The sequence below is a fragment of the Phalacrocorax aristotelis genome, chromosome 7, assembly GCF_949628215.1.
Source record: "Phalacrocorax aristotelis chromosome 7, bGulAri2.1, whole genome shotgun sequence".
In the NCBI taxonomy this organism is placed as follows: Eukaryota; Metazoa; Chordata; class Aves; order Suliformes; family Phalacrocoracidae; genus Phalacrocorax; species Phalacrocorax aristotelis.
In genome coordinates, this window is record NC_134282.1 from 27,966,527 (window position 1) to 27,979,122 (window position 12,596).

Sequence of the window (12,596 nt, forward strand, 5' to 3'; positions counted from 1 at the left end):
TGTTGAGTACTTCAGCCCCCAACCTGTACTGGTGCATGGGGTTAAATAGAAGTTAGGGTGGGCAAGCCTTAGCAACTGTAGACTTAGAGCCAGAGTTTTGAACATCATTGTTCCCCCTCAGATCTTGCTGCAGTAGCTGCTCCCCTGTCACTGCGGTTGCAGATACCTTGGTGGTAGCAGCAGGAAGCCGAGCTGGTGAATGCGGAGGAGGAGGTGGCACTGGCTTCAGAGGAGGCATCTGGTGCACCCTCCCCACCTTCAAGAGTGAGTCTGCTCCTTGGGGTGGCTTCTCCCAGGGAAGGAAGTTGATAGAACCAGCCCCAGTGACTGCACAGCTTTATCAAGTAGTGCCTGACACATTCTGCATGGATATAGCTTCGCTTTGCTTACTTCTCTCAACTCCCTGGAATGTTATCTCACGGTTATTTTAGTCACATAATCATTATGCAATATAGATAATCCCAATGTTCCCTAGTCCTTCCAGTGGTTCTGGTTAGAAAGAGTTGTTACATGCCTACTTTAATCTTACATAAACTGAGGCGGCTGTTGAACAGATTGGGCCCACCTTCTCCCACAGCTACAGCTGATGTTTTCTACACCTTCCTTGTGTGTTTTGTAGTCACACCAAGAAATAGATTTAATTAGAACCTGACACTTTGGTGGATTTTTTTCAGCAGGATCAGCTCCCTGATTCAGCTTATCTCTGGCAGCAGCTCAGACTGACTCTTGATTATAATAACTGCATAACCATCACCATATCTACCTTATTTAGGAGGAATTGTATTTTACCTACACGCTTTTACTTACATACTTGAGTTTAAAAACATCAGAGCAGCTGTAATTGAGTCATACCAAAAGTCCAATGTCTTGTCTCTGACAATGGTAGTTAAGAAAGAGAATAAGAAGGCAAAAACTTATTTTGGGAATTTTCCCTGCTACTGACTGTTTGCAGCTCAGGGTGAATGTGGCGTCTGTGTTTTCAGAAGTCTTTAATGGCTTTCTTTTCTCTGAGTTTGTGTCTTCTCCCTCCTAGACGTTCCCCTTGCTGCATAGCGTCTCTGTGTCTGCCTTACCTGTTTCTAGCAGTGAAGGTCTTCGAAGATTAACAATATTAGACAGGTGATATTAAGTATTATCCATGTATTTGTGAAAAGGCATGTTTTAGTGTAATTGTCCTTTGTTGTATTGTAACAACGCTGAATTCTCTGACTTGCAGGATGGGTAATAACTTTGGGTTTCCCCAGACTGTCTCAAACTCCTTAGGAGATTAAGGATGCCTTTTTTAAAGTTTACAGGGTAAAGTAACTACAACTATTATTGTCATTTAAACTGGTATTTAGTTTTCTAATTGCTAGGTGGATTTCTTCTGCAGCCTAATCTTGCTTTGCTTTTCGTTGTATGCTACGGAATTAAAAGAAAATTAAATCAAAACTAGGTACATCTTTTAATGCTTGTTATACTAGGAAAAATTTAGCCACCAGATGAAACATTAATTAATTAGAAGGGTTTCCCTTAATACCAAATGAATTTTTCTGCAGTCATCACACAAGATCTCTTTTCCCTTGCAATGTAATAAGATGTAGGGTGATGATTTTGTTGTTAATGTGAACACCTGTGCCAATAGTGCAGTGTGTGAAAACATGCGTACTTGAAAATACCCACTATACTTAAAACCTGAGAAGTCTTTTGCACTTGAAGTACCTGGGGTGATCTGTGAACTCTTTCCAAATTGTGCTAGGAAAGGAACTTCATCGTGTTTTTCAACAAATTGGGCCTCTCTTAGTGGAATAACTGATTTCTGCGCTCCTCTAAGGATTTTTTTTTTTTATTTGTTCTCATGTTCAACGTGTATGAGTAGTTGGGATCCTTTGTATTTACGCCCATGATTGGCCCAGCTTAAACAGACACAGCCCCTTGGAAATCGTGTCACATGTCAGTTGAGAGATCAGCACCTACAAAATTCATTATCCTGCTCTACTCAGCGCTTGTCAGCCACACCTGGAGTACTGTGTACAGTTCTGGTCCCCGCTATACAAAAAGGATGTGGACAGGCTGGAAGGGGTCCAGAGAAGGGCCACCAAGATGATCAAAGGACTGGAAAGCCTGCCATATGAGGATAGGCTGGGAGTGCTGGGTTTGTTCACCCTTGAGAAAAGGAGGCTCAGAGGGGATCTCATCACCATGTACGTACTTAAGGGGCAGCTACAAAGAAGATGGAGACTCCCTTTTTACAAGGAGTCCCATGGAGAGGAGAAGGGGGAATGGACACAAGTTGCTCTTGGGGAGATTCTGATTGGACACCAGAGGAAAATTTTTCACATTGAGGACAGTCAACCATTGGAATAATCTCCCCAGGGCAGTGGTTGACTCGGCCACATTGGACACCTTTAAGAGTTGTCTGGACAGGGTGCTGGACCATCTTGTCTAGACTGCGCTCTTCCTAGAAAGCTCGGACTAGATGATCCTTGAGGTCGTTTCCAACCTGTGATTCTGTGATAATTCTGTACCATAACAGATCTCCTTGGTATGTGGCCATTGACCATTCCACCAGTCATTTCTGAGGACTCAGGTGAGGAAACGCAGCTCTGAGCAGTGGAGATCTGCTGTGACAAGAGTGCTTGTTCTCAGTAGTTCCTGTGATTTTAATCCGTTTGAAAGAATTTTTCCAGTAGACTTTATGCAAGAAGTGCAATGCCAGTTAAATTGTGCCATTCTAATACTCTCATAAGAGGACTAAATATTTTTATTTCAGTACTGTTTTTTTTTCTCCCAATGGTACCATATAATGTGTTACACTGATTTCCCCACATAATATTTAATGCACGTTCTATTGCATAGAAATATGTATCTATATGAAATGCCAGACAGAGATACCACAGTACAGAGAGTATGAATTCCTTAGTTTTATTGGCAATAAATGCTTCTAGGATTGTATTCCTTCCCTCTCTGTACTTCAGGAAAAAAAAAAGTTATAGAAGTTGACAGTGCATAAAGTAGATTTTCCCATCTTTGAATATGATGGAAAACCAAGAAACAGATACTGTTACATTGAAGTAAGATTTTTTTTTTAAAAAAAGAATAATTTGGTCTATTCAGAAAGTGCTTGCTAGGTGTTAGAAAAGTGAAAACTCTTTTTTGTGATTCAAAATTACCATCTTTAGAGGAAAAAGTATAAACTGCAGCTTCTCAAACCACAGTTCCTTTTTATTAACCTTATATTAATGTATTCAGTGAGTGTATATTAGACTTACGGCCTGCAATTTGGAATGCAACCAAACAGTTGTCTTCAAGTCTAATGCACAATCTTAAATTGCACATGCTTTCACATGCTAGGAACTACCTTCTCCCCAGTAACTGTCTGTGTAATTACTTCAGTCTTCACAAAATTTGACCTTAAAAGAGTTTTATTCTTTTTTTTAAAAACTGCACAGATTCACTTAAAAAAAAAAGTTTTATAGAGAAGATTGTGTCTTTCGCTACTTCCCTTTGTTTCTCTGTGGTCTTATTTTCAGTGTACTCTAAGTTCCCACTGTTTGTTAAAGCATATTTTCTAGTTCTTATCTTCTCTTTGGGCTGCTCTTTATACAAAGAATTGAAATCTTTAATTTCACTGCATTCTTTTTTTTTGTTTTAATAAGCTTTGTATTTCATTTGAGTAACTTCAGGATTTTGCCAGAAGATGTTATGTAAGCTTTGATTTTAGGATTTTTTTTCTACCTTTAAAGTAAACACACTGCACACCCATTCTAGAGTAATTTTCTGTCATAGTCACTGTAAATGAAGCATGTCCAGAAACAGTTGTGTGAAATGGCAAATTATTTAATTGTTCTTTATATACTTGATTTGCCTTGACTTACAGTTGACTCCGATCTTACACTTGAATGTGCACTTCATATATAGTGTCATTTGCTGTCACTTTGTGTTACTAGCGCTGCTGCCAGGTTGTTACTTAATTTAAATTGTGAAATAGCTTTTTTTGAAATAAACTTTCATTAATATTTAGTGGGACTGTGCTAATTTACATGAGCTGGCAAGGTATCATCTGTAGTTAGTCCCTCTGGTTCCTCCAGCACGTAATGCTCCTACATGTAGTAATGTTCTTGCACTGAAGGAATATGAAACGGATTCATAGCTGTAAAGCCCCCAGGAGGTAATACAATAACTAGCTTCATTATTGCATTTATTGCATCAGACTTTTGCTTTTACTGGCAATCTGAGCTGCTGTTTCTCTTCAAAACTATAAAATGTTCCTATTTATCTTTTAGCAGACTTTGAGATGTGAAGATCAATATATCTGCAAGTCTCTGTGATTGATTTTAAGTTGTTTACTCAGACTATGGATCTATTCTGCTTCTTGCTTGACTTTAAGCTTCTTATTTCTGTAGGGTTGACTATTCGGCATATTCTTCAAATTATGCTGCATGGTAGTTCTTAGAACGGTCACCAGAGAGTTAATTTCTGTGAGATTCTTTTGAAAGCTGTTGTGTGCTTTTGAAAATCTCTCTATTGGCTATGTATTTGTACTCTACATCATCTGCCATTTGCAGAAGACCTTGATTTTTCACTCAGTTCTCGTAAGAATAGAAGCATTTTCAGATTTAAAAAAAAATATATGCTTGAGCCTCATTTTTGTAACATGTACTTGCATTGACATGTTACGCTGACTGACCCAGAGATGCAATGCATCTGTGTGTGTATGTATATCTATATTTATATGTACATAAATAGATGTGTATATATATATGTATGTCTATATATATATGTATAGCTGTTTTCTGAGAGCAGGGAGTGAAATGGGGTGACGTGGGTGTTACTGGGGTAATCTTGAGGTTTTATCTATGCGACTGAACTAGATAGTTCTTTACTATGCTTAAAGTTTAGTTTCAGTACTCCTTGCCTCACTCCAATCTGGTAGTGAAGATGAGAAGCTAAAGAGTTTTTTGAGCCATTTCTCATTCAGAACCTTGTTGTCGGGGGAGCCCTTTGTGCATGTGCATTGAATTTGGTGAGCCCCTAAAGCATCGATTTCCTGCACCCAAGCAGAGCACTGCAGCACAGGTACTGTAGATCTTGTGCTTCCTGAGAGCGCTGAATTTATTGTGTTTCACGCACAGCATGCAAGTTCATGTTTCCATATGGTAAATCCATGCTGTCTACTGCATCTGAAGGTAAAAACATTTGGAAGCAGATGGGTACCACCAGAACAACTCATGCAGTCTGTTCCTACCATCTTTCGTAAGTTTGTTTTTTTTTAATAGAAGTAGGCAACAAGACTCTCGTGGGGATGAGTTCTCCTGGTAGATGGAGCCCACTTGTAGCTACCTCCTTTCCAAGGAGCTGTCCGATCCTTCCCTCCTCCTGGCACCACATCTGCCTGCACTGCAGTGTCAGTTCTGTGTTTGGGACGGATAACAGGGAGGGGGCCAGGTCAGCGTATCTCTGGGCAAGATGGTGACCAAATGTGGGAGGTTGCCCTGAGTTTGCTCTTTGCTTGTGTCTGAGAAGCTCTTGAAAATGGTGAGTGGATGGAGGCTGCTAACAAGATAAAATCATCCTGGAGTGTTTTCTGTAACATGTGGACTGTAATGTGTGGACTGTTGGTTAGAAATCCTTGTTTTTAAGATGAGTCTTCCTCTCTATGCGTGTTTATGCAAAATAATTCCTCTTCTGGCAATGATAGCTTGTTGCACCATTTGTTACACTATTGCCTGTTGTTTGATTTCTTTCACTCCTATTTGACCTTTTTCCTGGTATTTGGATTACTGCTGGTTTTTCTTGGTTCAGTTGATACTTGGCTCTGTTTTAGGTCTGATGTGTATAATTCTTATTTTTTCATCCTTGTGTTTTCAGTTTTTATAGCTCTTTTCTGTTACATCAAAAGTCAACAGTTTGTTTAAGTTCCAACTGTTGTAGCATATGTAGTCTGGCTTCATTACCTCCTGTTGCCTTAAACTGTAATCTCTAAAAAAATTTACCAACAAGCACACCAAATATACATGGGGGGTTGAATGATGTAGATCTGTGGGTGTTATTTTGATATACTGAAAATAACCCCCTCATTTTTAGGGACTAGTGAATAGCATTTGTGTGACTGTACTGATGCTGACAGGTCAGGTGCCTGTATGGGACTCATCACCCTATGCTCCTGAGCCAGTCAGTGGAGATCTACTTAGTGTAATCATGAGTGTTTTAAAGCACGATCTGTCATCTCACTGTGTACCTGCTCTAGACAGATGAATTATGCTGATGTCAACATTCAGGGGAGCTTATATATGTATGGGCACGTGTGCACACGCATGCACACTGTTGAGTATAAAGGGAGTGACTGGCTTATGTGACTACCTGGGCACTGCATGTGAAGTTAGGTAAGATGAATCCTACCCAAACATTCAACATTTTAGTTAAAGCTTTGTCAATCCTCTGCTATGTCCAGGCGACGCAGGAGGCAGTCTGCCCACAGTCCCTGCTCACAACCCTCACTCTGCTTTTGCTGCTTTCTTTATTTACTGCTACCACTAAAGACTCTGCATTGCCTCAAGCCTGGTCCGTTTGTCTTGAGATCAGCTGCTTGTCTTCTTTATTCTTCTGTGAATTGCTTTTTTGTGAATTGCATTATGGTTCTGGTTTGAAAATACAAGTATTGTAGTAGGTAGGACAGAGTGGGCCCTTAGTGCCCAAGGACATAGCATGTGCCTCACAGTTCTTTTTGTATGAAGAGACAAAAAAAATCAGAAGGGAGATGAGCTTCACTGATGCTATGATTTTGAGGTAGTGCTGCAAAAATCAATTAAAAAGTTGTTTAAACGAGGAAGAAACAAAACTGAAGGATATTCCTCCAAGTCTTTCCCTCTACTCCATTTTTTTTAGTCCAGATGGGTTCACTGGCAATATGTACAGCACAGTCCAGAAACAGTTGCAGTTGTATAGCTGAAGGGGCAGTATGTTGTAGCAAGATGCAGGAGTAAGACTGAATGTGGAGAGGAATCTCTCAGGCCAGCCTTGCTTCTGCAGGGAATGTTATCTGTGCACTGTCCATAGCCTAGTTTCACATAAACCAGTGGACTAGTTATTGACACTCAGGAAAAGCATCTGATATTTCCCAGGCTCAAAGAAGAATGTAGTAGACTTGAGAAAATGTTCAGAGGTGTGTGACAAGAGTGAGCAAAGATAAAGATATGGAAGTATTTCTGTGCCAGCCACGCAGCACAGAATAGGATTCTTCTGCCTGAAAAAAGGTGACCAGATGGAAGCATGGAAAATACAAATAGGCGGTGGAGGTTTATTTTCCCTTATTCCATAAGAATTAGGTGGCATTGAATAGATCTAGCAATTGGCAAGTTTAAAACAAAACAAATTTTTTTTTTGCAGTGAATAATTAACCCTTGTGACACATTACTGCAAGGTGGTGTAGGTGTAAAACTTTCTGGTTCAGGCAGACACATTCATGAGAGAAGAAATACGCTAGGGTCTTAAGGGTCTGGGATAGTAACTCAGAAGTGTCAGTATATTCTTGCCATATTCTCACACTCTTCCCTACATGTATAAGCCCTGTTGGGCAGGTGAACCTGTAGTCTGACCCAGGAGAGCTGCTATTTTCTATAGTGAAAAAAAAATAGCTGCTGGCAATTGCATGTTGTTCTGATATCTACACTAATGTAGCTGTTCAAACAAATGTTTTAAGTTGGTAGTACATCAGCAGACTGGTCATTAAGTTTTGTCGATATTTGGTTTAGTAAATAATTCTTACATTTGGCTACATTTGGTTTTATGTGCCCTGGAGAATTCTGCAGATTGATTGAAATGATTGATACTTATAGGAACAAGTCTAAAGTCATGATGAAATAAGTGAAGCATTATAGATAACAGGTTTTGTGCTGCTGCTTCATGTTTTCTCAACTTGTATGAAGATTAATTTGAGGCTGACTTCCTTTTTAATTTCTTCTGAGTAGCAGATGGACCTTTTTGTAAGATTGCTTCTCCTACTGTGCATGGATATGTGTGTGTATTGGTAGACAAAACCTAAAAACTTATTTTCCTGGCAAATTGAATGTTTAGAGAGTCACACTGGTTGTTGGATAACATGATAATACTGATAGTCTCATCCTGTCTTGGGTTGAGAACAAGTGTAGTGATCTGCATTAAACATGGAGTGTTCTGGCTCAGTTCAGAATTGTGTATGTCTAGTATGTACACAACTTTTTTCTTGCTGCTTCCCCTTTCTCATACACGTGTGAAGGTCCCACTGGCAATCAGGGAAGTTTGCGCTTGGATAAGCTAGAAACTGTAGAGGGATTTTGCCAGATCATATCCTTATATCTACCGGTTTAGAAAGAGGAAAAAAATCTTTTGAAGCAGTTGAATTGTTTGGATTTTGTCTTTCCCATTCATTGTTTTTCAGCACAGTTAGAAGCTGGTTGTGTGTGGGTGGTCCGTGTGAGTGTTTAGGATTTTTTAAAATTAATTTTATAGACATTCATTGTAAACCTGAACTCCAAAATAAAATAATCCATTTGCAAGCTGTGCTCTGATAGCATAATCAAGCATATCTTAATGAACACTGCTGCATGTATGGAACAGTAAAGATTTTTTCTCCTCATAAATAAGCAAAAACATAATATTTGGTTGCATTAAATATACGCGATTCCTTACCTCCTTCAACGTTTGTGTAACTGAGGAACTTAGTAGTGACGTGAAAAGAAGCCATACTTGTCTTCCTTAAGCATGAAGCAGGCTGAAGAAGGATCTCACACACACCTCTTGCTTTTCTAGAACAGGTTTTAAGCATTTCCATAGTTTTCTTTGTTTTGTCCTCTTGGTTCATTTTACCTGTATCTGGTGTTTTAAAAATTGTGGCTCTGCATAGCTCTGATAGGGTTCTGTAGTCAGAGCTATAGGGTAAAGTATCTGTATGGGAAGCAGCGATAGGCTTTGCCGTTGTATGTCTCTGCATTCCTTTCAGCTGATGTGTATATGCCATTAACTCCTTCTGATGCTGTGATTGCACTTTTACAGTGACTGGTAAAATTCATTTAGTGCCCTTTCTCATCAAGCTACCGAGGCATATTTTCTGGCCCCAGAGATTAATATATGACAAATGTTTTTGACACCTGTATGCTTTCTGTCCTTCTCCCTGCTGTTATTCATAATGACTGCATACTATGCTTGTGTATACAAACATCTCCTGGTTAGTTGTAGTTCTGAGTGCAGTTTGGAACTGTGACTCGGCTTCATGTGCTGTGACTCAGATGGCTTCTTGACTCCCAAACACTGTAAGACCAACTTCTGTGTATTATTTTTATTTACAAAGTATTCCTCATTTAATTCAGTCTTCCTGAACTATGCGCAGTGTTTCTGAATGCCACTACTTTGGCCTTTCTAAATACTGAGACATTCACTATGAAATATAAATTCTGTTTTAATCCCAAAGGGTTTCTACTCAGTTTTTCTGGGAATATATGTTGGTTGTTCTGAATGGAATCAGTGTGTGTGGTTTTTTTCAACACAATTTTAAAACTGGATAAATAGTGCAAGTAGAGTTTTGAGGAATTAACAGTAATTTCAATTTGAACCTGTGTTTATACAATTATAATAGCAGAAAACAATGCATATAGTTCTGTTCTCTAACAATATTTGTTCTGTCTCCACCCTGAGAGAAGGTGTATAGATTTCTGAACACATGTATAATTATGCACAATAAATGCTCACTTATAAAATTATATTCTGCCTTTAATAAAATACTTTTTAAGAGTCTCTGATAAGTATTCTTTTTTTCTTGACAGTCTGTGGTGGACGACTGGATTGAATCATATAAACAAGACAGGGACATAGCACTTCTGGATTTAATCAACTTCTTTATCCAGTGTTCAGGATGTCGAGGTACAGAACGTTGGAAACAAGTTGTATAGAATAAATCTGACAGTCATACAAACGTGTGTTAGTGCAAATGCTGGTTAAGATGTGGGAGGCACATGGATTGGTACTCCTCGTATGCATGGTTTATATAAAATATTGTCTACATTCAGGAATAATTTTATTTAAAGCTTGTTTGTCAAGGGCCTACCCTTCCTTTTCTCACTTTCCTGACATCCTAAAGTGTACAAATCCTCACAGAGACATTCATCAGCAAAAGGAGAAAAAACATCTGTTAAGCAAGGTAGGAGTATCTTTACCTCCCCTTTCTGTTTCTTCCCCCCTTTTTTTTGTTACAAGAATTAGTAGGTGTAGGTATACCTTAACTTGGCTATTTTTCTGTTTCTTTCTAGGAAAACTATGGTTTTTTTAAACTGAAGAGGAAGGAGTCAGGCTTCAGTTGACTTCAATTAGCAAGAAAGATTTCTTCTGGAAGAAGCACCAATTGTATTTCTTTCTCTGTAATACTTTATCAAGTCAGCAGCAAGTGACCTGCCTTTTATACCCTTAGCTGAGCAGTGTCCATTAACCAGGCTTATGGCAGTCAGTCTTTCTAGCATTCTGTAGCCACACTGCACCTTCTAATGAATATTTCATGTGTTGTCTTGTTTTCAGTTAACCTAGCCTTGAAAAGAGAGAAAGACAGAGCTCTACTCTCTCTGTAGCACCCAGAACCAAACTATTTAATGTGTCCTGATGCTTCCTGTAATTTGCTTTGAGTAGAATTGAAAATAACCCACAATTCGGAAATTCTTTTTCTTCATTTTGTAACTGATATGGGAATATACCTTTAGACATGAAGAAGAAGGGAAGAAGTCACTTTTCTTCCTTCTTAAGTATAAGGTGAAGTCTCAAGCATCAGAGAAAAGAAATAGGAGCCATCAGCAGCTTCAGCAACCCTTTTTCATAGCTTAAGGAAATAACCTTATTCTGTGGATGATAGGAAGGGCTGAAGCTCTGGAAGCGTTCTGTGAAAGGGTTGAAGCTCAGGGTTTAGATTACCAGCCTGTGACAATGCCTGTACTGCCCACACAGTTTCCTTAAAATATTTTCCAGACTTGTTTGGCAGCTTACGTGAAAGTAGTTGTATTCTGCTTGCTTTTTTTTTAAACACTGTCCTAAAGGTGTATATGGAAAAAAAAAAACCAACCCACAAGCTTCTTTCTAAGAATTTGGGCAGCAATAAACCTACGGGATCCTTGGCCATATGTTTTTATTCTTGTTGATGCAAGCTTTTAGTGGAGGCATATTGTAAATATATCTTCATTCCACTGCTGCTCTCTAATTTATATTTCCTTTCTTTCTCCTTGTTAGAGAAAGCAGCACACTTACAATCTCAGAAGATTCATGTTTTTTAAACCCCTTGTTACTGAATGGTGCAGGCTGAATGCCTACTGTCAACCATATCCTGCTGAAGCGATTGCTTCCCAGAAAAGCTTTCTGTTATAGGCTGTGAAGCAACAGCGCATCAAGTGGCTGATGTAATTTACTTTCTTATAATTTTTTTATTTAATGGTGACTTTCTATCCATTTTCAGTACTCTGCTTTGTACCCTTGGGGTTATCTCTCTGCTGAGCTTGCTTTAGTGACCTTCTGGTTCCAAAGAGCAATGATAGGAGAAAGGAAGCAAAAAAGACTTACCCCCTGAGTTTATAGTGTGTTTAAAGGATTTATTTCTGTCTTGGAATTTTTGCAGTGGGTGTAGTAACAGCTGTGAACAGGGTTAAAATCCTGGCAAACACTTCTGTCCTTTCTAATTTCCAGTAATATGCCTGTTTTCCAGAATAAGTAAAAACTTTATCAGAAGAGATTTTACCCCGCTTAGGGTAAAGCACCTACTAAGCTGTCATTAATGAAAATGAGGTATGGAAATCTGGGGATTTTGTATATTTTGTGAGGAAGACCAAGTTTCTTTTTCACGGGAAGATTATATGCTCTATTATGATGTTTTTATTTCCCTTCAAAGATTTTGTTGACATTTTTGTTTTGTTTCCATTTTTGATAAGTAACAGCTTCTTGTGAGTCTCAATGGCTGCTTTATCTTCCTTAATTTTCTTCTTTTCAGTTTGCTCCACTAACATTGTCTTGGATTCTCCAGCCTCCTTTCACAATGTTGGATCTAAATGCTTAGTGATGATATATACTGATAATATATCATAACTTTGTGATCATTAACTTGCTTGGGAGGAGGTTCCTCAGGAGACTCTGAAAGTGTTGCTAGGTTTATAAATCTACCATTTTAATAGCGCTTAGAATTTAAATTTTTGTAAAATGCACTTAGCATGACATTTCTTTCAAAAGCTTTAAGCAGGTGAAGAGTGTGTGCCTATTTTCTGACTTTAGTTGCAAATCATTTAGGCATGAAACTGCTTTATTTAGCAACAATATTGACCCAGACAAAAATATCTTTCAGTTTAGAGAAACATTGATTTTTATATATTTATCCCATTCTCTTGGGCAGCGCATACACTTGAATGAACATCTTAGCATCCTCCAGAGATGTTCCTGAAATGAGACGTGATCTATTATAAATATGGATAAGCAGGCATGCTATGTAAATTATTAATACTAAAAAATTGTAAAATTAATGTATTTTGCAGGCGAACTTAAAAGATCTGTGCAACTTAAAACTGAATAAATATAAACTAAGTATTCAAGCACATCTGTCCTTTGTCAACTCTTCTGAG

General features: G+C 38.5%; 1 protein-coding gene across 4 annotated transcripts in view; it reads left to right on the forward strand.

Moving 5' to 3' along the window:
- The window catches only part of STAG1 (STAG1 cohesin complex component), a 205,590-nt gene that overhangs the window by 65,117 nt on the left and 127,877 nt on the right, over window positions 1–12,596 (forward strand). For all 4 annotated transcript variants that reach the window (XM_075099470.1, XM_075099472.1, XM_075099473.1 and 1 more), the window contains one exon: window positions 9,780–9,876. In XM_075099470.1, coding sequence (XP_074955571.1) covers window positions 9,780–9,876 — 97 coding nt within the window. The remainder of the gene's footprint in view (window positions 1–9,779; window positions 9,877–12,596) is intronic.